At 39.5% G+C, this 22,860-nt stretch overlaps 1 protein-coding gene across 14 annotated transcripts in view; it reads right to left on the reverse strand.

Annotated features, from left to right (window-relative positions):
- Positions 1-11,070: 11,070 nt before the first annotated feature.
- LOC128699192 (uncharacterized) overlaps positions 11,071-22,860 on the reverse strand; it is a 46,110-nt gene continuing 34,320 nt past the window's right edge. For all 14 annotated transcript variants that reach the window (XM_070096694.1, XM_070096695.1, XM_070096698.1 and 11 more), the window contains exons 7-8: positions 15,014-15,235; positions 11,071-14,109 (exon numbers count right to left, since the gene is read on the reverse strand). In XM_070096694.1, the coding sequence (XP_069952795.1) occupies positions 13,972-14,109; positions 15,014-15,235 (360 nt within the window). In that variant the 3' untranslated portion in view covers positions 11,071-13,971. The remainder of the gene's footprint in view (positions 14,110-15,013; positions 15,236-22,860) is intronic.

Here is a 22,860-nt window from a genome sequence, read left to right on the forward strand (position 1 = left end):
AAAGCCTCCTTGTTCATCTGCTATCCTATTCTCCGTCTTACTTTTAATTCTTTCAATAATAACTCTACCATACACTTTACCAGGTATACTCAACAGACTTACCCCCTATAATTTTTGCATTCTCTTTTGTCCCCGTTGCCTTTATACAAAGGAGCTATGCATGCTCTCTGCCAATCCCTAGGTACCTTACCCTCTTCCATACATTTATTAAATAATTGCACCAACCACTCCAAAACTATATCCCCACCTGCTTTTAACATTTCTATCTTCATCCCATCAATCCCGGCTGCCTTACCCCCTTTCATTTTACCTACTGCCTCACGAACTTCACCCACACTCACAACTGGCTCTTCCTCACTCCTACTAGATGTTATTCCTCCTTGCCCTATACACGAAATCACAGCTTCCCTATCTTCATCAACATTTAACAATTCCTCAAAATATTCCCTCCATCTTCCCAATACCTCTAACTCTCCATTTAATAACTCTCCTCTCCTATTTTTAACTGACAAATCCATTTGTTCTCTAGGCTTCCTTAACTTGTTAATCTCACTCCAAAACTTTTTCTTATTTTCAACAAAATTTGTTGATAACATCTCACCCACTCTCTCATTTGCTCTCTTTTTACATTGCTTCACCACTCTCTTAACCTCTCTCTTTTTCTCCATATACTCTTCCCTCCTTGCATCACTTCTACTTTGTAAAAACTTCTCATATGCTAACTTTTTCTCCCTTACTACTCTCTTTACATCATTCCACCAATCGCTCCTCTTCCCTCCCGCACCCACTTTCCTGTAACCACAAACTTCTGCTGAACACTCTAACACTACATTTTTTAAACCTACCCCATACCTCTTCGACCCCATTGCCTATGCTCTCATTAGCCCATCTATCCTCCAATAGCTGTTTATATCTTTCCCTAACTGCCTCCTCTTTTAGTTTATAAACCTTCACCTCTCTCTTCCCTGATGCTTCTATTCTCCTTGTATCCCATCTACCTTTTACTCTCAGTGTAGCTACAACTAGAAAGTGATCTGATATATCTGTGGCCCCTCTATAAACATGTACATCCTGAAGTCTACTCAACAGTCTTTTATCTACCAATACATAATCCAACAAACTACTGTCATTTCGCCCTACATCATATCTTGTATACTTATTTATCCTCTTTTTCTTAAAATATGTATTACCTATAACTAAACCCCTTTCTATACAAAGTTCAATCAAAGGGCTCCCATTATCATTTACACCTGGCACCCCAAACTTACCTACCACACCCTCTCTAAAAGTTTCTCCTACTTTAGCATTCAGGTCCCCTACCACAATTACTCTCTCACTTGGTTCAAATTATTATTATTATAATCAAGGGGGAAGCGCTAAACCCGGAGGATTATACAGCGCCTAAGGGGGTAATGTGGAAGGCATTCAGGCTTAATTCGGTGAACTGGAGCACAGATCCAATTCCCTAAATCAAGAGCCCCTCACCAACATCAAGGAACCTTCCTTGAGGGGACTTGGTTCAAAGGCTCCTAAACATTCACTTAACATCTCCCAAAATCTCTCTCTCTCCTCTGCATTCCTCTCTTCTCCAGGTGCATACACGCTTATTATGACCCACTTCTCGCATCCAACCTTTACTTTAATCCACATAATTCTTGCATTTACACATTCATATTCTCTTTTCTCCTTCCATAACTGATCATTCAACATTACTGCTACCCCTTCCTTTGCTCTAACTCTCTCAGATACTCCAGATTTATTCCCATTTATTTCCCCCCACCGAAACTCCCCTACCCCCTTCAGCTTTGTTTTGCTTAGGGCCAGGACATCCAAGTTCTTATCATTCATAACATCAGCAATCATCTGTTTCTTGTCACCTGCACTACATCCACGCACATTCAAGCATCCCAGTTTTATAAAGTTTTTCTTCTTCTCTTTTTTAGTAAATGTCTACAGGAGAAGGGGTTACTAGCCCATTGCTCCCGGCATTTTAGTCGCCTACGGAGGAAAGATTCTTTTCCACTTCCCCATGGACAACAGAAGAAATAAAGAACAAGAGCTATGTAGAAAAAGGAGAAAAACCTAGATGTATGTATATATATATGCATGTGCATGTCTGTGAAGTGTGACCAAAGTGTAAGTTGGAGTAGCAAGATATCCCTGTTATCTAGTGTGTTTATGAGACAGAAAAAGACACCAGCAATCCTACCATCATGCAAAACAGTTACAGGTTTCTGTTTCACAGTCATCTGGCAGGACGGTAGTATTTCCCTGGGTGGTTGCTGTCTACCAACCTACTACCTACCAGATCTTAATACTAGATCTTAATACCAGATCTTAATACTAGAGCTGTATGGCTTGGTAAAGGTTTAACGCTTCCTTCTGAATATAATAATAACACGAAATGCTAGTTCTGCTGTTTTTATAGTACAGGAAGGCCTGCTTATACAGCAGGTTAGGCTCTGGGCTACTATTGTAAAGTGAAACAGGCTTTTTTTTCCTTTCTTTTCTTTTTCTTTTTCAAATGCATATAAAAGCCTGACAGCATGTTTACAGTACCATATGTTAAGCGAGCAATAGAGCTAGGCCTAAAAAGTGCATATACAGTACAAACATTACTTACCTTAAATTATTATTATCATGGGGAAGAGCTAAACCCATAGGATTATACAGCTACTTACCTTAAAATATTTTTCATCCTTATCTTATAATGAGTGGTGCATATATTTATTGCAGAAAGTCTGAATTAATGAAGAATTGGCATAACTGAAAACCACTATATTAGCGAAATGCCGTAAAGTTAAGGGCTGTGAAGCGGGGGCCCTCCTGTACTTGTATAGTGTGCTGTTAATCAGTTTAATATCCTTATTTCTACGTGTACAAGGTACACAGGCAAGGCTGACAATGACACTGTTATATAGAAAGCTGCTTGTTATGCAGAGCATTTCAGGCAAATTAGGTCAATTTTGACCCACAATGTGACCCACACCAGTCGGCTAACACCCAGGTACCCATTTTACTGATAGGTAAGTAGGGACAACAAGTGTAAGGAAACACGCCCAATGCTTCCACCCTTGCCGGAAATCGAACCACGGACCCTCAGCTTGTGAAGCGAGAGCTATGCCTACCTAGCCACAAGGTCTGATTTACAGAATACTTCTCTAAGTAGATTAGCCATTATTAGTAACTTTTATTATTACTCATGGGAAGCAGTAAATCTGTATATAGCATACAGTACCTGGAGAATGGCAGACAAAAGTTTTATCCAAGGAAGGAGAAAACTGCAATTATCTGGAAAAGTTCCTTATCAGATGAATTGGAATTACCTTCCTTTCCCTTGATCATAGCTGATTGCTTCCCATTGCCCAGCTGTTGAATAAACCCTATAGTTTTAGTGCTTCCCCATGACTATAATAACAATTACTTAGATCAAGAGACCTTTAAGTGGGGAAGCTCCTAAAATGTAAAAATCAATATAGTTTTGTACAAATTATTATAATCAAAACTAAGTGCTAAACCCCCAAAGGTCATACAACAGTTTTTGTACAAAGTAAAAATGTTATATACTGTTGATAATATAAATTGACAGTTAATATACGATGCTAAACATTTATTACAGTTGACGTTTCATTGTTTTTTTAACACATTGGCCGTTACCCACCAAGGTAGGGTAGTCCAAAAAAGGAAAACTTTCACCGTCATTCACTCCATCACTGTCTTGCCAGAGGTGCGCCTGTACTACAGTTATAAAACTGCAACATTAACACCCCTCCTTCAGAGATCAGGCACTGTACTTCCCATCTCCAGGACTCGAGTCCGGCCTGCCGGTTTCCCTGAATCCCTTCATAAATGTACCTTGCTCATACTCCAACAGCACATTTAAGTCCTAAAAACCATTTGTCTCCATTCGCTCCTTCCTTCCTAGGTCGACCCCTACCCCACCTTCCCTCCACTACAGATTATACACTCAGTCATTCTATTTTGTTCCACCACCTCTACATGTCCAAATCACCTCAACAACCCCTACTGAGCCCTCTGGATAATAGTTTTCATAATCCCACACCTACTCCTAATTTTCAAACTACGAATTCTCTGCATTATATTCACACCATACATTGCCCTCAGACACGACATCTCCACTGCCTCCAGCCTTCTCCTTGTTGCAACTTTCACCACCCATCCTTCACACCCATATAAGAGCGTTAGTATAACTATACTCTCGTACAATACCCTCTTGGCTTCCATGGACAAAGTTCTTTTGGCTCCACAGACTACTCAGTACACCACTCGCCTTTTTCCCCTCAATTCTATGATTCACCTCATCTTTCATAAACCCATCTGCTGGCACATCCACTCATTATTATTATTATTAAAATCAAAAAGAAGCGCTAAGCCACAAGGGCTATACAGCGCTGCAGGGTAGGGCATCCACTCTTTAAATATCTGGATACATTCACCTCCTCCATGCTCTCTCCTTCCAGTGATATCCAATATTTTACCTATTTTTTTTTTTCTTCATCACCTTACTCTTTCCTATAGTATTCACTTTTCTTCTTTTACATACCCTACTAAATTCATCCACCAACCTCTGCAACTTCTCTTCAGAATCTTTCAAAAGCAGTGTGTTATCAGCAAATTATTATTATAATCATAAAGAAGCACTAAGCCACAAGGGCTATACAGCTTAACTTTTCAGAATGATCCTAAAGGATTTATTTTTATTGTAGATACTAGCACCTTTGACATGTGGTAACACATTATATTTTTATATACATATAAAATTAAGGAACATACGTACATTTTTAAAATATATCGTTTCAGCAATACTTCATTATTTTAATTGCAAATCTGCACAGTAAAATTTATCTGTATTACGTATTTACTGTTTACCTAAATATAAAAATTTTGTTCTTAATTTTAAGTGGGTATAAAACTGTGACAGTAAAAACCTACTTGGTTTGTTTATTAAGTTTAAAGCCTATTAGGTTCATTAGGGTCACTGAGGCTATAGGTTAGCTGTACACTAGTAATAAAGGGTAATTAAATCAAGGTTCATTATTATAATCAAGGGGAAGCGCTAAACCCGGAGGATTATACAGCGCCTGGGGGGGGGGGATGTGGAAGGCATTCAGGCTTAACTCAGGGAACTGGAGCACAGTTCCAATTCCCTAAATCAAGAGCCCCTCACCAACATCAAGGAATCTTCCATGAGGGGTAAACACCTTATAGTATACATGCATAGTCTTAATACAGTTTCCTACTTTCAGAGTTGCGATGGTATTTTATTAGTCAAGTGGTTCCGGAGAAGGGTCTTTAGTTTTATAACCAGTTCCATACAGCTTTTGGTTATATAGATTATTATTCTAATCAAAAAAAAAGCACTAAGCCACAAGGGCTCTACAGCTTGGTTATATAGAAAGAGTCCTTTTCCTGGTTTATTGGTCCACCACATTATTATAATCAAAAAGAAGCGCTAAGCCACAAGGGCTATACAGCTACTACTACTATTGCCTTGCTTCACTCCCCTTTCTGTCTCTTGTGCCACTACTTCTCCACTTTTCTTCCTCTGTCCCCCTCTCCTATATATACTGGCTCCCTCACCTTCATATGTTAGTGTTATTAGTCAGTGATCCAAGTCAGACTAAATCATCACGATGGCATCAAATGACTGAAAAAGTGCACAACAGAAATCGGTACAAATTATTAGGGAAAATTCTAGCGTGATTTGAAAGATTGCATGCTGTATAGCCCTTGTGGTTTAGCGCTTCTTTTTTATTATAACAATGAAAGACTGCATGCAACAGACAGTAGTCAATCAAAAACAGCAGCAGCAGCAAACCAATGCCTGCATCCTGAAGATAAGCCAGTAACAGAAGTTGTCAGTATGAGCACAATACCAAAATAGCAAGAAAAGAAAATCAATAGCCTCGAGATCCTGGTAACGTGCTGACAGTCTAACGAGAAATCACAGTAACCAGGAGGAAGTGCCCGCTTCTCATGATGGCAGGATATTCTGTAGATTAACGGTATGGAGGCAGATGGTAGCAGGGAGTTCATCTCCAGGTAGAGACATCTCATGTACCGACCACATTAGTAACACATTCACGGGGGAGCGATAAATCTGCAAGTCGTACAACACCTGAGGAAATGAAGGCATTCAGGTTCAATCCATGGAAGGAAAAAGTAGGTCCAATTCCATAGATCAAGAGCCCCTCACAGACATCAAGTGTCCATTTAACCCTTAAACTGTAAACATAGATTACGTTTGTACCACTAGCGCTCCAACCGTAAATCTGTTTTATTTTTCCTGCCTTCAAATTTGGCACAAATGGCCTGAGATGCCTGGTCAGTATAGACTGGATCTTAACACTCGGTGTGTGCAGTATTAAAAAAAAAATCTGGGACCACTTAGTACCTTGTGGGAGCACCAGTTCAATTGAGTGCCATCTAGAGCAAATAGCATAGCAAACACCAGGGATTCACTGATGTCATGTCATATTAACACTCCCTTTTTATGAGGAAAGTGATGTTGACCCCAGAGTTTAGTGGCTTTGAGATGGAAGTGGCCACAAGTGATGGAGGAAATATGAAAAACCTCAATAATAAACTGTGCAACATTTGTGCAACATCCTTTCATTTGATACCACTGATAGTGTCATCCTGCCAGAATGTCCTATAACCTATGCACTAAGTAAAGAGAGCATTCTGGAACGTGTAATGCGTATTCGGCCGGCTGGCTGGCTGGCTCTGTCTGTCTGTATCTGTCTCAGTGCTTGTAGATATAAGGCATAATAAGCATGACTGGCCAGTAATACACATTTTTTACTTGGTCAGGAATGAGACATGACTTTGCATCGTGTGTAATACTTGTTGGTTTACGAGCCGCTCTCTGAGACAGACAACCAGACGTAAAGACACACACACAGGTAGACAGAAAGACATAAGCAGAGCTAGACAGACATGTTTGTAACAGTGAAAACAAAGCCAGGGTTCCCTGGAGCAGTGCATGTTCATCAAGTGTCATTCCACTGCTGCACTGTCAGCAGTTTAGTGGCACTCATCTTAACACCATGCTTCAAGGAGTTTCATATATACTTCAGCATCTCTAAATCATTGCTGAGACCTATAAATACTTTGTGTGTTTCTGGGTAACAGTAAATGACCAAGACAGGTGAAAATGTTCACCTGTCTGTGTTTGTGACTATTTGAGTACTATTTCAGGACCTAATATTAGTGCCAGAACAAAGATTGGCTATGAAATCACAAGAACTACTATAAATTGTAATTATTTATTTTTATTTTTTTTTTTATTATCACACTGGCCGATTCCCACCAAGGCAGGGTGGCCCGAAAAAGAAAAACTTTCACCATCATTCACTCCATCACTGTCTTGCCAGAAGGGTGCTTTACACTACAGTTTTTAAACTGCAACATTAACACCCCTCCTTCAGAGTGCAGGCACTGTACTTCCCATCTCCAGGACTCAAGTCCGGCCTGCCGGTTTCCCTGAACCCCTTCATAAATGTTACTTTGCTCACACTCCAACAGCACGTCAAGTATTAAAAACCATTTGTCTCCATTCACTCCTATCAAACACGCTCACGCATACCTGCTGGAAGTCCAAGCCCCTCGCACACAAAACCTCCTTTACCCCCTCTCTCCAACCTTTCCTAGGCCGACCCCTACCCCGCCTTCCTTCCACTACAGACTGATACACTCTTGAAGTCATTCTGTTTCGCTCCATTCTCTCTACATGTCCGAACCACCGAACATAAAAATTTTATAAATTAAAATAAAAAACGAGAAAAAAAGGAACATCGGCAACACTTCTGCAAGCAGCAGGGCTCAATGTTGCTGTCAGGCGAGCATCCAGCGTCAACTTCATGGTCTTATATCTCGGTAAGTACTGATCCTAAATTTTTTTTTTTTTTAGTCTTATTACACACAGAAAATTGCCCTCTTTAATTTAAAACTTTTTTTTTTTTTTTCAAAATGTTCGGAGCGCTGGCAGTGAAAACAGATCTATATTTGGACAGTTTAACGGTTAAAAAGTGTTGTCCAAAACATTTCAACACTAAGTCATTGGTCAAATTCATGGTTTACCTATTTAATACTTTCCTCAATATTCTTTTTCTTTCTTTCAACACACCGGTCTTATCCCACCGAGGCGGAGTGGCCCAAAAGGAAAACGAAAGTTTCTTTTACATTTAGTAATACATACAGGAGAAGGGGTTACTAGCCCCTTGCTCCCGGCATTTTAGTTGCCTCTTACAACACGCATGGCTTACGGAGGAAGAATTCTATTCCACTTCCCCATGGAGATAAGAGGAAACAAACAAGAACAAGAACTAGAAAGAAAATAGAAGAAAACCCAGAGGGGTGTGTATATACACCTACCATCCGACTTACGACCGAGTTCGGTTCCGAGAAACCGGTCGTAAGTCAAACTTTACTACTGAATATCAACAAAACATTTTTGTAATGGCTATTTTATTGTTTTATTTTGGTATTTCATGTTTTACTTTACTTTTTATGTTGTTAGTACTGTATTTTATAATGTAAGGTTTAGGATAAACACCGTGTACAACACAAATAGTTGTTTAATTCCCAGAAATTTGGCATAAAAAACACGGTCGTAAGTCGAGTGGTCGTAAGTCGAGCAGGTCGTAAGTCGGAAGGTAGGTGTATATGATTGTATGTGTAGTGTGACTTAAGTAAGTAGAAGTAGCAAGACATACCTGAAATCTTGCATGTTTATGAGACAGACAAAAGACACCAGCAATCCTACCATCATGTAAAACAATTACAGGCTTTTGTTTTACACTCACTTGGCAGGACGGTAGTACCTCCCTGGGCGATTGCTGTCTACCAACCTACTTCTATATACTGGCCTTTATAAATCCTTACTGCATATCTTGTAAACTAGGCCAATGGGACATCTGGTCTGTGATCACGACTTATGATGACACAGTTGGAGGATTTGACTTCAAACCATGCTATATTATTATAATAAAAAAGAAGCGCTAAGCCACAAGGGCTATACAGCGCTGCAGGGTAGGGAAGGAAGTGAGGGTATTGGGCAGCAGAAGGGGGGAGGGATGATCAGTAGGTTACAGAAAACAGCGGGGAAGGGGATAGTGCGGGGGGTAGAGGGCAGCAAGAGATTGAGGTAGAAAGGGCTGAAGGTATCATCAGAGTTTGTGAAGTAAGTCAGTTGTTGTCAAAAAGTCAATGAGAGTGTCCGGATGAAAGGTGGGTCCATCAGCGAGAAGGGAAGGTAAAGAGAGAGCAGTGGAGCGAAGACGACGGAGGTATATTCTGCGTGCTCGTTGATAAAGTGGGCAGTCTAATAGAATGTGGCTAACCGATAATGGAACCTGACAATTCTCAGAGGAGCAGGGCGCCTCTCCATGAGATAACCATGAGTAAGACGAGTATGGCCAATGCGAAGACGGGAGAGAGTAGTCTCCCAACCTCGACACTGGTGACAAGAAGACGGCCAGTAACCTATACTCGATTTAATAGATTGAAGTTTGTTACCGAGCAGAGTAGACCAACGTTGTTGCCAACGGGTGTGAAGGTAGGTAGCTATTGCAGCAAAATAGTCCGTAAATGGAACACCTCTATATGAAACTGGTAGGTCATGTACTGCTGACCGCGCAGCAGTGTCTGCCTGTTCATTGCCCTGTACGTCAACATGACCAGGGACCCAACAAAAACACAATACAGTGGACCCCCGGTTAACGATATTTTTTCTCTCCAGAAGTATGTTCAGGTGCCAGTACTGACCGAATTTGTTCCCATAAGGAATATTGTGAAGTAGATTAGTCCATTTCAGACCCCCAAACATACACGTACAAACGCACTTACATAAATACACTTACATAATTGGTCGCATTCGGAGGTGATTGTTATGCGGGGGTCCACTGTATCTTTATGCTTGGAAGAGATGCGGCGTAGCCAAAGTTGGTGTCTACTCTATTTCTTGCTCCTCTTGTCCTCTTCAATACTTTGGAGAAACTGGCCGATCTCTCTCTGACAGACTTAGGGAGCACAAAAATAGTGTTAGGCTTGCCGACACTAACAATGCTCTTTTCTGTCACGCCGGAGATCACAGCCATCCTATAGACTGGTCTGCTAAAACTGTCTTCCCTACTTCCAACTTCAACAGTCACAGTCTTGTTGAATGCTCTCTAATACACAACTTTCCTTGTGTGAATCTTAGTCCTGGCTTCGTCTCTGTAGATGCCTTCCTCTCCCACTACATTGTAAAATGCTCCAAACTTCAGAACACCCGTGTCTTAACCTGATTCCTCATTTTTTCTTCTTCTCCCTCTTCCCCTTTCCTCTTTCCTTTTTTTGTCTTTCTTCTGTCGCGTGTTTCTGTTCCTTCATTATTTATTTCATCACTTCACCTCCCAACCTCTGTGCACTTGCTCTCCCTCTGTGGGCACCTAGCTCCCTTGCAGTGCTCCTCTGTCTTTATATTTGACTGGCTCCTCCTTAGTTCCCCACTACTACTACCACTACTACCACCACCACCACTACCTCTTCCTGCCTATATATAGCCGTCGTGCTCCACTTCTGGTTAGTGTGACTTTGTAAATGGTCCAAGTCAGACCGAAACGTCGTCGTAAGCTCCTCTCTTCTATGTGCAGGTTATTTGTGTATCGTTCCAGTCACGGTATTGTGCCTTTTTTTTTTTATTTGTTATACAATACTTACAAATAACAGGATAAGCATTTAACTGTAGTGTTTGGCAAATCATAGTAGACCTTACACATGATGTGTCACCTACAGGTTAAGCACCTTTCATAATACATAATAAAAACACGAGTAAATTAATGACATGGTAAGAAGACAAATACATGACAAAACCTTCAGGAAAATGGGCATGCATGCAATCACTCAGGACACCTTAAATGAAGATGTTTCAATCCTTGGACCTCAATCGTGAAGTGTTCAAGGTCCAGGGACTGAAATGCCTTCAATAAAAGGTCTAAATGAATACATTCATGTTCATTTCTTTTATACTGTAAGTGTTCATTTTCCTGTTTTAGTATCTTCTGCATATGTGTGTGTGTGTGTGTGTGTGTGTGTGTGTGTGTGTGTGTGTTTGGGGGGAGGGGGGAGAATGGCCTCAAATATTTTGTACTTCTACTAGTGAAAAATTTGGATGAAGCATCCATATTGCACCAATTAGACATTGTTTTTAATTTTTTAACAAGAATCATGCATATTAAGTCTACATCTTTGATACTATTTAACAGAAAACTCTTTACCATAAATCTGCTTAAATTTTGTGATTGACAGCATTTCACAATCGAGTAGTTTTCCTACAATGATACTGGTGAATGTTTCACAAGTTTATGTTTGAAAGATTGGCATAGTCTATCTAGCTCCTCAGAGAACAAGTTAACCCAAATAAAAAATATGCATCTTTTCTTTTTATACACTGAAGAGAATAGGAGAAGCTAAGGTTATACAAGGCGAGGCAATATGCCCTTGCAAAAAAAAAATTTCTCCATACATAGAGCAGGATTATTAATGTATTCACAATAACATGGAGTAGGTGTAAATATGATGCATTATCCTTGCCAAACCAGAATTCGGATACAGAATATATAAAATACAGTATCATTTTTCTGGAAATTAACTGCAATTATAATTCTTACATGAACATGTAAGGTCACAAGACAAATTATATTATTAGTATTTCTTTAAACCTTTGAGGGTCCATGCCGTAGATCTACAGCTTTACGTTGAGGGTCCAAACCGCAGATCTACGCTACGAGCTTAGCTCACTCTGATAAGCTGCGAGTGGTAAATTTGGGCCTAGACATGAGAAAATACATCTATGTGGTATGTGTGCACCACATAAAACAAATCCTGCAGCACACAGTACACGAGAGAAAAAAACAGACCATAATTTTCGATTAAAACAGTGACTGTGGTGTTTTTTCGAATGTTTTTTATAGTTGTATTTGCAATTTCTTGGTCTCATTTGATAGAATGGAAGATATATTACAAAAATAGAGATGATTTTTATTGGTTTTAGTAATGAAAATGGGTTGAAACCGAGCTCAAAATAGCAGAAATGTTCAATTTTTGCCGATGTTCAAGCGCAAACAAATGATCCCACACGTCTAACACACACCAGCTGGTGGGTCTAATATACATTCACAAATGTGGTGATATTATTTATATAATTATTACAGTATTGCATAACAGTAAATCTTCTATTTTTTGGTTTGAATAAGAATTAATTATACGAATAAAAAATCAAAATGGAATTCATTTGTAAAGCCTGAAAACATAATTAATGAACAGAGGAAATGTTAGTTTAGTGCCAGGAATGCCTGCACTGTTTATTCTGGACCCTATTTTGAAATTGGAATATTTTGAACTTTGCATTAAATTGGCCAAATTACCAATTTCCAATCACTATTTTGTAGTTGAAACAGTTGACTTGGCAATTTCTTGTGCTCAATTGATAGAATAGAAGTAATACTAGTGAAATTGCTAAGAATTTGGTTGACTGGAATAATATAATAGGCCTAAAATGGGAATCAAAGTCGGCAAATTCGCCGATGCGTAAATATTGCTGACACATCAAAATTAGCGAGAGCATAATTCCATCAATTTTCCATCAAATTTCACACACTGTTTTATTACCTTCAGAAAGAGATTCTCTACCACATCATAAGAAAAAATAACAATTATTTTTTGAAAATTCTTGGACCCTGGTGCGCACTTTGAAATTTGGCCTCTGAACCCTGAAAGGGTTAACCCTTTGGGGGTCGGCAGGTCCTCTCAGAGACTTGTTCTCAGGGTAGGCTAAATTTAAAAAAAAAAAATTATTTCTTCATATGAAAAGATAGAGAATCTTTTCCCGATCATAATGACACCAAAAGTATGAAATTTGATGGAAAACTTACGGAAATATGCTCTTGCGAAGTTAGCGGTCTTGACGATGTTCACGCATCGGCGATTTTGGCCACTGAGCCCTATTTTCGGCCAATTCCAGTGTACGTACTAGTCGACAAAAATCATAACTATTTCGCTAGAACTCCATTTTTTTTCCTGTCGAATGAGTACAAGAAACCACCCATTTACCAGTTTCAACTATCCAATACAGTGGTCAGAACTTAGCAATTTTGCCAATTTCACACAAATTTCAAAAGATGCCAATTTCCAAATAGAGTCCAGAATAAACAAGAAAGACATTCCTGGCACTAAAATAACATTTCCTCTGTTCATTAGTCACACCCCTCTTACATTCTTTTGCTTTCCACTTTGAATTTTTATTCTCACAAAAAATTCAAGACTTACTGTTATGCAGACTACTGCATTAGTGAAGAATGGTATAAGTAATATTAGCGCACTTGTGAAAGAATATTAGACTCGCCAGTTGACATGTATTGGACGCTTGGCATGATTTGTTTACTTTTGATCTTTGGTAAAAATCGAACATTTCTGCTACTTTGAGCTCAATTTCAAGGTACTTTTCATTGTAAAATCAGTCAAAATCATCTCAATTTCTGTAATATGTCTTCCATTCTATAAAATGAGACCAGGAAAGCTACAATACAACAATAAATACCATACGAAAATACAGTGCAAAGTCGCTGCAGGATTTTTTTTTATACTGCGCACACTGACCACAGACCCATTCTTTCATATGCAGGCCTAAAAGCTTTCTCTCACAAGATTTGACGGCGCTAGAATTTATGTGTACTAGTACGTCAAAAGCTCATGCGTAAGCCATACTAGTACGGCCGAAACCCTGTTTTCACCTCATACATGCTTCCAAATACTGCTGTCAATAGTAAGCCAGCACATACCTAAGAATGAACATTAAGATCAAGATTCACTTATGAAAACTACTGATTACAATTTTCTATCTACCAAAAACTTAAAATAAAAATACATAGTGTCAAAAAAAAAGATATACTTGTATATCACTGCCATTCATATGCCATACACATCCCTGGTATTTTTCCGGGCCTGGTTGAGGACAACTTGAATTTCTTCATTTCTAAGTTTAGCCACTTGAGCAGCTACATGTATAGCCATTCCTGGGTGAGAGAACCTCCCCGAGTCACTGTACTGTGGGGAGAATAAAATACAGAATTCATACAACTGTAACATTCAATATTAAAAGCATATAACATGCTATACTACCTTGAAAACAAAGACTAGCATGTCTAAATTACTCAAGCGTACACCGATTGTCCTTCATATAAAAGTTATGACAGAAATGTAAATACATAGCAGTTATTAATTTACCTATTAAGTTAGAAATAATTTATAATTTTTCATCAGAATATTATAGTGGCCACTAAAGCCAATCATTCTATAACCCTTTACCAGGTCTCTTGTGTGTAGCACTTCATCAAATACTATTTTAAATGTGATGTACAGTACAACACATCAGTGAGAAAAGCTCGATCAGCATTGTTGATTAAAAAAATATGAATGAAGTACTAACAGATGTAGTCTAAAATCAGCCGATGCAAGATATGGCTCTCATATTATAAATGCTATCCCTCATACCTTAACTTATTACACTTTTCAAATATTAACCTAAAACAATATACTTGAAAAGATGAGCAGAAATTTGATGAAACAAACCATGAATGCAAGTGGTGGATACCACTGGTGAAAGAAAAAAAAAGTTACAAATGTTGCTAGGATTTTGAATCACAATTTGCAAAGAGCAATGATCATAGGTGGAGGTACTGCCAGGACTGACATCAGCACAGTATGAATTATGTATGGTAATGCTCTAGTAGTGGAAGAATGTGTTATCTTCAGGTCACATGGATATGAATTTACAAAATACAATGGCCAAAAATTAGACTGGACTTTAATAGAAAGCCAAGTCCTAAAATTTTTACAAGGCTCATTTAATAATAAAGAAAAGAGAGGGAAGGGGGGGGACACAGAAAAGAGAAATGGAAGATCCTAAATTTACACATCAAAAATGCTAAAATTACATGGTACAACTTACACAAAGTGGACGGAAGTATGGGGCATCAGTTTCTAGTAGTAGTCTGTTTAGAGGCATGCGCCTCACAGTTTCTCTAATATTACAGGACCTTCGACATCCTGCATAAGTTATTAAATTGGTGAAGCCGAGATAGAGCTTACTGAAAGTTTCCAGCCACTCCTTGGCGTCTTCCCACTTGTCAGTAAAACAATGACGGTGAATTAAATAATCCCGAGGAACAATCTAGAAGGTATGGAAAAAGTTGATCCTTTAACAGAATTAAATTTGAAGATGTAACTCAAGTTACAAAATGTGTTAATTAAATTGAAGAGAAAATTAAACTGAAGAAAAACTTCAATGTGTGTGGATGTAGTGCAGATGATTAGCAATCATCTTTCTTATGTTATGAATGAAAAGAAGTTGGATGTCCTAGCTCTAAGCAAAACAAAGCTGAAGTGGGTAGGCGAGTTTCAGTGGAAAGAAATAAATGGGATTAAGTCAGGAGTATCAGAGAGTTCGAGTTAAGGAAGGGATAGCAATAATGTTGAAGGATCAGTTATAGGAGAAGAGGGAATATAAATGTATAAATTCAAGGATTATGTGGATTAAGAAGGGTCAGATGCAAAAAGTGGGTCATAAAAAGTGTGTATGTACCCGGAAAAGAGAGGAGTGTCGAGGAGAGAGAGAGAGAGAGAGAGAGAGAGAGAGAGAGAGAGAGAGAGAGAGAGGCAAGAGGAGAGAGAGAGAGAGAGAGAGAGAGAGAGAGAGAGAGAGAGAGAGAGAGAGAGAGAGAGAGAGAGAGAGAGAGAGAGAGAGAGAGAGAGAGAGAGAGAGAGAGAGAGAGAGAGAGAGAGAGAGAGAGAGAGAGAGAGAGAGAGAGAGAGAGAGAGAGGAGAGAGAGAGAGAGGAGAGAGAGTAGAGAGAGAGAGGAGAGAGAGAGAGAGAGAGGAGAGAGAGAGGAGAGAGGAGAGAGAGAGGAGAGAGAGAGAGAGAGAGAGAGAGAGAGAGAGAGAGAGGGAGAGAGAGAGAGAGAGAGAGAGAGAGAGAGAGAGAGAGAGAGAGAGAGAGAGAGAGAGAGAGAGAGAGAGAGAGAGCAGGAGAGGAGAGGAGAGAGAGGAGAGAGAGGAGAGATTGAGAGAGAGAGAGAGAGAGAGAGAGAGAGAGTGAGAGAGAGAGAGAGAGAGAGAGAGAGAGAGAGAGACAGAGAGAGAGAGAGAGAGAGAGAGAGAGAGAGACAGAGAGAGAGAGAGAGAGAGAGAGAGAGAGAGGAGAGAGAGGAGAGAGAGAGAGGAGAGAGAGAGGAGAGAGAGAGGAGAGAGAGAGAGAGAGAGAGAGAGAGAGAGAGAGAGAGAGAGAGAGATTGATTGATTTTGGGAGATGTTAAGCGCATGTGTAGGAACCTTTGAACCAAGTTAGAGAGTACTTGTGGTAGGGGACATAAATGCTAAAGTAGGAGAAACATTTAAAGAGGGTGTGGTAGGTAAGATTTCGGATGCCAGGTGTAAATGATAATCAGGGCCCTTTGACTGAACTTTGTATAGAAAGTGGTTTGGTTATAGGTAATAAATATTTTAAGAAAAAGAGGATAATTATACAAGATATGATGTAGAGCATAATGACAGTAGTTTGTTGGACTTTCCCCCCCCCCCCTCTCCAACAAGTTGGCCGTCTCCCACCGAGGCAGGGTGACCCAAAAAAGAAAGAAAATACCCAGAAAGAAAATACTTTCATCATCATTCAACACTTTCACCACACTCGCACATTATCACTGTTTTTGCCGAGGTGCTCAGAACACAACAGTTTAGAAGCATATACATATAAAGATACACAACATATCCCTCCAAACTGCCAATATCCCAAACCCCTCCTTTAAAGTGCAGGCATTGTACTTCCCATTTCCAGGACTCAAGTCTGACTATATGAAAATAACCGGTTTCTCTGAATTCCTTCACTAAATATTACCCTGCTCACACTCCAACAGATCGTCAGGTCCCAAGTACCATTCCTCTCCATTCACTCCTGTTTAACACGCTCACGCACGCTTGCTGGAAGTCCAAGCCCCTCGCCCACAAAACCTCCTTTAACCCCTCTCTCCAACCCTTTCGAGGACGACCCCTACCCCTCCTTCCTTCCCCTATAGATTTATATGCTTTCCATGTCATTCTACTTTGATCCATTCTCTCTAAATGACCAAACCACCTCAAAAACCCCTCTTCTGCCCTCTGACTAATGCTTTTATTAACTCCACACCTTTTCCTAATTTCCACACTCCGAATTTTCTGCATAATACAGTGGACCCCCGGTTAACAATATTTTTTCATTCCAGAAGTATGTTCAGGTGCCAGTACTGACCGAATTTGTTCCCATAAGGAATATTGTGAAGTAGATTAGTCCATTTCAGACCCCCAAAAATACACATACAAATGCACTTACATAAATACACTTACATAATTGGTCGCATTGGGAGGTGATCGTTAAGCGGGGGTCCAATGTATTTACACCACATTGCCCTTAGACAGGACATCTCCACTGCCTCCAACTGTCTCCTCGCTGCTGCATTTACCACCCAAGCTTCACATCTATATAAGAGTGTTGGTACTACTATACTTTCATACATTCCCTTCTTTGCCTCCATAGATAATGTTTTTTGATTCCACACATAGCTCAACGCACCACTCACCTTTTTTCCCCTCATCAATTCTATGATTAACCTCATCCTTCATAAATCCATCCACCAACACGTCAACTCCCAAGTATCTGAAAACATTCACTTCTTCCATACTCCTCCTCCCCAATTTGATATCCAATTTTTCTTAATCTAAATCATTTGATACCCTCATCACCTTACTCTTTTCTATGTTCACTTTCAACTTTCTACCTTTACACACATTCCCAAACTCATCCACTATCCTAAAGTAACTGTCAATTCCCATTTTGAATTTGATTCCCCATAATTTAATCCCACCCCTCTCCCAAACACCCTAGCATTTACTTCTTTTACAACCCCATCTATAAATATATTAAACAACCATGGTGACATTACACATCCCTGTCTAAGACCTACTTTTACCGGGAAGTATTCTCCCTCTCTTCTACACACCCTAACCTGTGCCTCACTATCCTCATAAAAAAACTCTTAACAGCATTTATTAACTTACCACCTATTCCATATACTTGCAACATCTGCCACATTGCTCCTCTATCCACTATCATATGCCTTTTCTAAATCCATAAATGCAATAAAAACTTCCCTACCTTTATCTAAATACTGTTCACATATATGCTTCAATGTAAACACTTGATCTACACATCCCCTACCCACTCTGAAGCCTCCCTGCTCATCCGCAATCCTACATTCTGTCTTACCTCTAATTCTTTCAATTATAACCCTACCGTATACTTTTCCTGGTATACTCAGAAGTTTGTGGTTACAGGAAAGTGGGTGCAGGACGGAAGAGGAGCGATTGGTGGAATGATGATGTAAAGAGAGTAGTAAGGGAGAAAAAGTTAGCATATGAGAAGTTTTTACAAAGTAGAAGTGATGCAAGGAGGGAAGAGTATATGGAGAAAAAGAGAGGTTAAGAGAGTAGTGAAGCAATGTAAAAAGAGAGCAAATGAGAGAGTGGGTGAGATGTTATCAACAAATTTTGTTGAAAATAAGAGAAAGTTTTGGAGTGAGATTAACAAGTTAAGGAAGCCTAGAGAACAAATGGATTTGTCAGTTAAAAATAGGAGAGGAGAGTTATTAAATGGAGAGTTAGAGGTATCAGGAAGATGGAAGGAATATTTTGAGGAACTGTTGAATGTTGATGAAGATAGGGAAGCTGTGATTTTGTGTATAGGGCAAGGAGGAATAACATCTTGTAGGAATGAGGAAGAGCCAGTTGTGAGTGTGGGGGAAGTTCGTGAGGCAGTAGGTAAAATGAAAGGGGGTAAGGCAGCCGGGATTGATGGGATAAAGATAGAAATGTTAAAAGCAGGTGGGGATATAGTTTTGGAGTGGTTGGTGCAATTATTTAATAAATGCATGGAAGAGGGTAAGGTACCTAGGAATTGGCAGAGAGCATGCATAGTTCCTTTGTATAAAGGCAAAGGGGACAAAAGAGTGCAAAAATTATAGGGGGATAAGTCTGTTGAGTATACCTGGTAAAGTGTATGGTAGAGTTGTTATTGAAAGAATTAAGAGTAAGACGGAGAATAGGATAGCAGATGAACAAGGAGGCTTTAGGAAAGGTAGGGGGTGTGTGGACCAGGTGTTTACAGTGAAACATAAGTGAACAGTATTTAGACAAGGCTCAAGAGGTCTTTGTGGCATTTATGGATTTGGAAAAGGCGTAAGACAGGGTGGATAGGGGGGCAATGTGGCAGATGTTGTAAGTGTATGGTGTAGGAGGTAGGTTACTGAAAGCAGTGAAGAGTTTTTAAGAGGATAGTGAGGCTCAAGTTAGAGTATGTAGGAAAGAGGGAAATTATTTCCCAGTAAAAGTAGGCCTTAGACAAGGATGTGTGATGTCACCGTGGTTGTTTAATATATTTATAGATGGGGTTGTAAGAGAAGTAAATGTGAGGGTCTTGGCAAGAGGCGTGGAGTTAAAAGATAAAGAATCACACAAAGTGAGAGTTGTCACAGTTGCTCTTTGCTGATGACACTGTGCTCTTGGGAGATTCTGAAGAGAAGATGCAGAGATTGGTGGATGAATTTGGTAGGGTGTGCAAAAGAAGAAAATTAAAAGTGAATACAGGAAAGAGTAAGGTTATGAGGATAACAAAAAGATTAGGTGATGAAAGATTGGATATCAGATTGGAGGGAGAGAGTATGGAGGAGGTGAATGTATTCAGATATTTGGGAGTGGACGTGTCAGCGGATGGGTCTATGAAAGATGAGGTGAATCATAGAATTAATGAGGGGAAAAGGGTGAGCGGTGCACTTAGGAGTCTGTGGAGACAAAGAACTTTGTCCTTGGAGGCAAAGAGGGGAATGTATGAGAGTATAGTTTTCCCAATGCTCTTATATGGGTGTGAAGCATGGGTGATGAATGTTGCAGCGAGGAGAAGGCTGGAGGCAGTGGAGATGTCATGTCTGATGGCAATGTGTGGTGCGAATATAATGCAGAGAATTCGTAGTTTGGAAGTTAGGAGGAGGTGCGGGATTACCAAAACTGTTGTCCAGAGGGCTGAGGAAGGGTTGTTGAGGTGGTTCGGACATGTAGAGAGAATGGAGCGAAACAGAGTGACTTCAAGAGTGTATCAGTGTGTAGTGGAAGGAAGGCGGGGTAGGGGTCAGCCTAGGAAAGGTTGGAGGGAGGGGGTAAAGGAGATGGAGTGAATGATGGTGAAAGTTTTTCTTTTTCGGGCCACCCTGCCACGGTGGGAATTGGCCAGTGTGATAACAAAAAAACAAAAAAAAAAAAACTACAATCTCTTTTGTCCCCTTTCCCTTTATATAAATGGACTATACATGCACTCCGCCAATTCCTAGGTACCTTCCCCTCTTTCACACATTTATTAAACAAAAGTACCAACCACTCCAACACTATATCCACCCGCTTTTAACATTTCTGTCATGATCCCACGAGTTCCTTTCATTCTACACAATGCCTCGCGTACCTCCACCACACTTACATTCTGCTCTTCTTCACTCCTAAAAGATGATATACCTCCCTGGCCAGTGCATGAAATTACCGCCTCCCTTTCTTCAACATTTGAAAGTTCCTCAAAATATTCTCGCCATCTACCTAATACCTCCCTCTCCCCATCTACTAACTCCCCTACTCTGTTTTTAACTGACAAATCCATACTTTCCTTAGACTAACTTGTTTAACTCACTCCAAAATTTTTTCTTATGTTCATTAAAATTTCTTGACAGTGCCTCTCCCACTATCATCTGCTCTCCTTTTGCACTCTCTCACCACTCTCTTCAACTTTCTTTTACTCTCCATATACTCTGCTCTTCTTATAACACGTCTGCTTTGTAAAAACCTCTCATAAGCTACCTTTTTCTCTTATCACACCCTTTACTTCATCATTCCACCAATCACTCCTCTTTCCTCCTGCACCCACCCTCCTATAACCACAAGCTTCTGCCCCACATTCTAATACTGCATTTTTAAAACTATTCCAACCCTCTTCAACCCCCCCCCCCCCACTACTCATCTTTGCACTAGCCCACCTTTCTGCCAATAGTCGCTTATATCTCACCCGAACTTCCTCCTCCCTTAGTTTATACACTTTCACCTCCCTCTTACTTGTTGCCACCTTCCTCTTTTCCCATCTACCTCTTACTCTAACTGTAGCTACAACTAAATAATGATCCGATATATCAGTTGCCCCTCTATAAACATGTACATCCTGGAGCCTACCCATCAACCTTTTATCCACCAATACATAATCTAATAAACTACTTTCATTAAGTGCTACATCATACCTTGTATATTTATTTATCCTCTTTTTCATAAAATATGTATTACTTATTACCAAATTTCTTTCTACACATAGCTCAATTAAAGGCTCCCCATTTACATTTACCCCTGGCACCCCAAATTTACCTACTACTCCTTCCATAACATTTTTACCCACTTTAGCATTGAAATCCCCAACCACCATTACTCTCACACTTGATTCAAAACTCCCCACGCATTCACTCAACATTTCCCAAAATCTCTCTCTCTCCTCTACACTTCTCTCTTCTCCAGGTGCATACACGCTTATTATAACCCACTTTTCACATCCAATCTTTATTTTACTCCACATAATCCTTGAATTAATACATTTATAGTCCCTCTTTTCCTGCCATAGCTTATCCTTCAACATTATTGCTACTCCTTCTTTAGCTCTAACTCTATTTGAAACCCCTGACCTAATCCCATTTATTCCTCTCCACTGAAACTCTCCCACCCCCTTCAGCTTTGTTTCACTTAAAGCCAGGACATCCAGCTTCTTCTCATTCATAACATCCACAATCATCTCTTTCTTATCATCTGCACAACATCCACGCACATTCAGACTTCCCACTTTGACAATTTTCTTCTTCTTATTCTTTTTAGTAATCTTTACAGGAAAAGGGGTTACTAGCCCATTGTTCCCGGCATTTTAGTTGACTTTTACAACACGCATGGCTTACGGAGGAAAGATTCTTATTCCACTTCCCCATGGATATAAAAGGAAAATTAATAAGACCAAGAACTATTAAGATAAAATCAAAGAAAACTCAGATGAGTGTGTATAAATAAATGTGTACATGTATGTGTAGTGTGACCTAAGTGTAAGTAGAAGTAGCAAGACATGCCTGTAATCTTGCATATTTATGAGACAGACAAAAGACATCAGCAATCCTACCATCATGTAAAACAATCACAGGCTTCGTTTTACACTCACTTGGCAGGACGGTAGTACCTCCCTGGGTGGTTGCTGTCTACCAACCTACTAATATATATATATATATATATATATATATATATATATATATATATATATATATATATATATATTATATACTATATATTTATATTTATATATATATATATATTAATTTATATATTAATTTATATATATATTAATTTATATATTTATATATTTATATATATTTATATATATATTTATATATATATATATATATATATACACACACACACACACACACAAACACACAAACAAAGAAACACACACACACACACACAAACACACACACACACACACACACACACACACACACACATACATCTAGGTTTTTCTCCTTTTTCTAAATAGCTCTTGTTCTTCTTTATTTCTTCTATTGTCCATGGGGAAGTGGAACAGAATTCTTCCTCCGTAAGCCATGCGTGTTGTAAGAGGCAACTAAAATGCCGGGAGCAAGGGGCTAGTAACCTCTT

This window comes from Cherax quadricarinatus, chromosome 54 (genome assembly GCF_038502225.1).
Source record: "Cherax quadricarinatus isolate ZL_2023a chromosome 54, ASM3850222v1, whole genome shotgun sequence".
NCBI lineage: Eukaryota > Metazoa > Arthropoda > Malacostraca > Decapoda > Parastacidae > Cherax > Cherax quadricarinatus.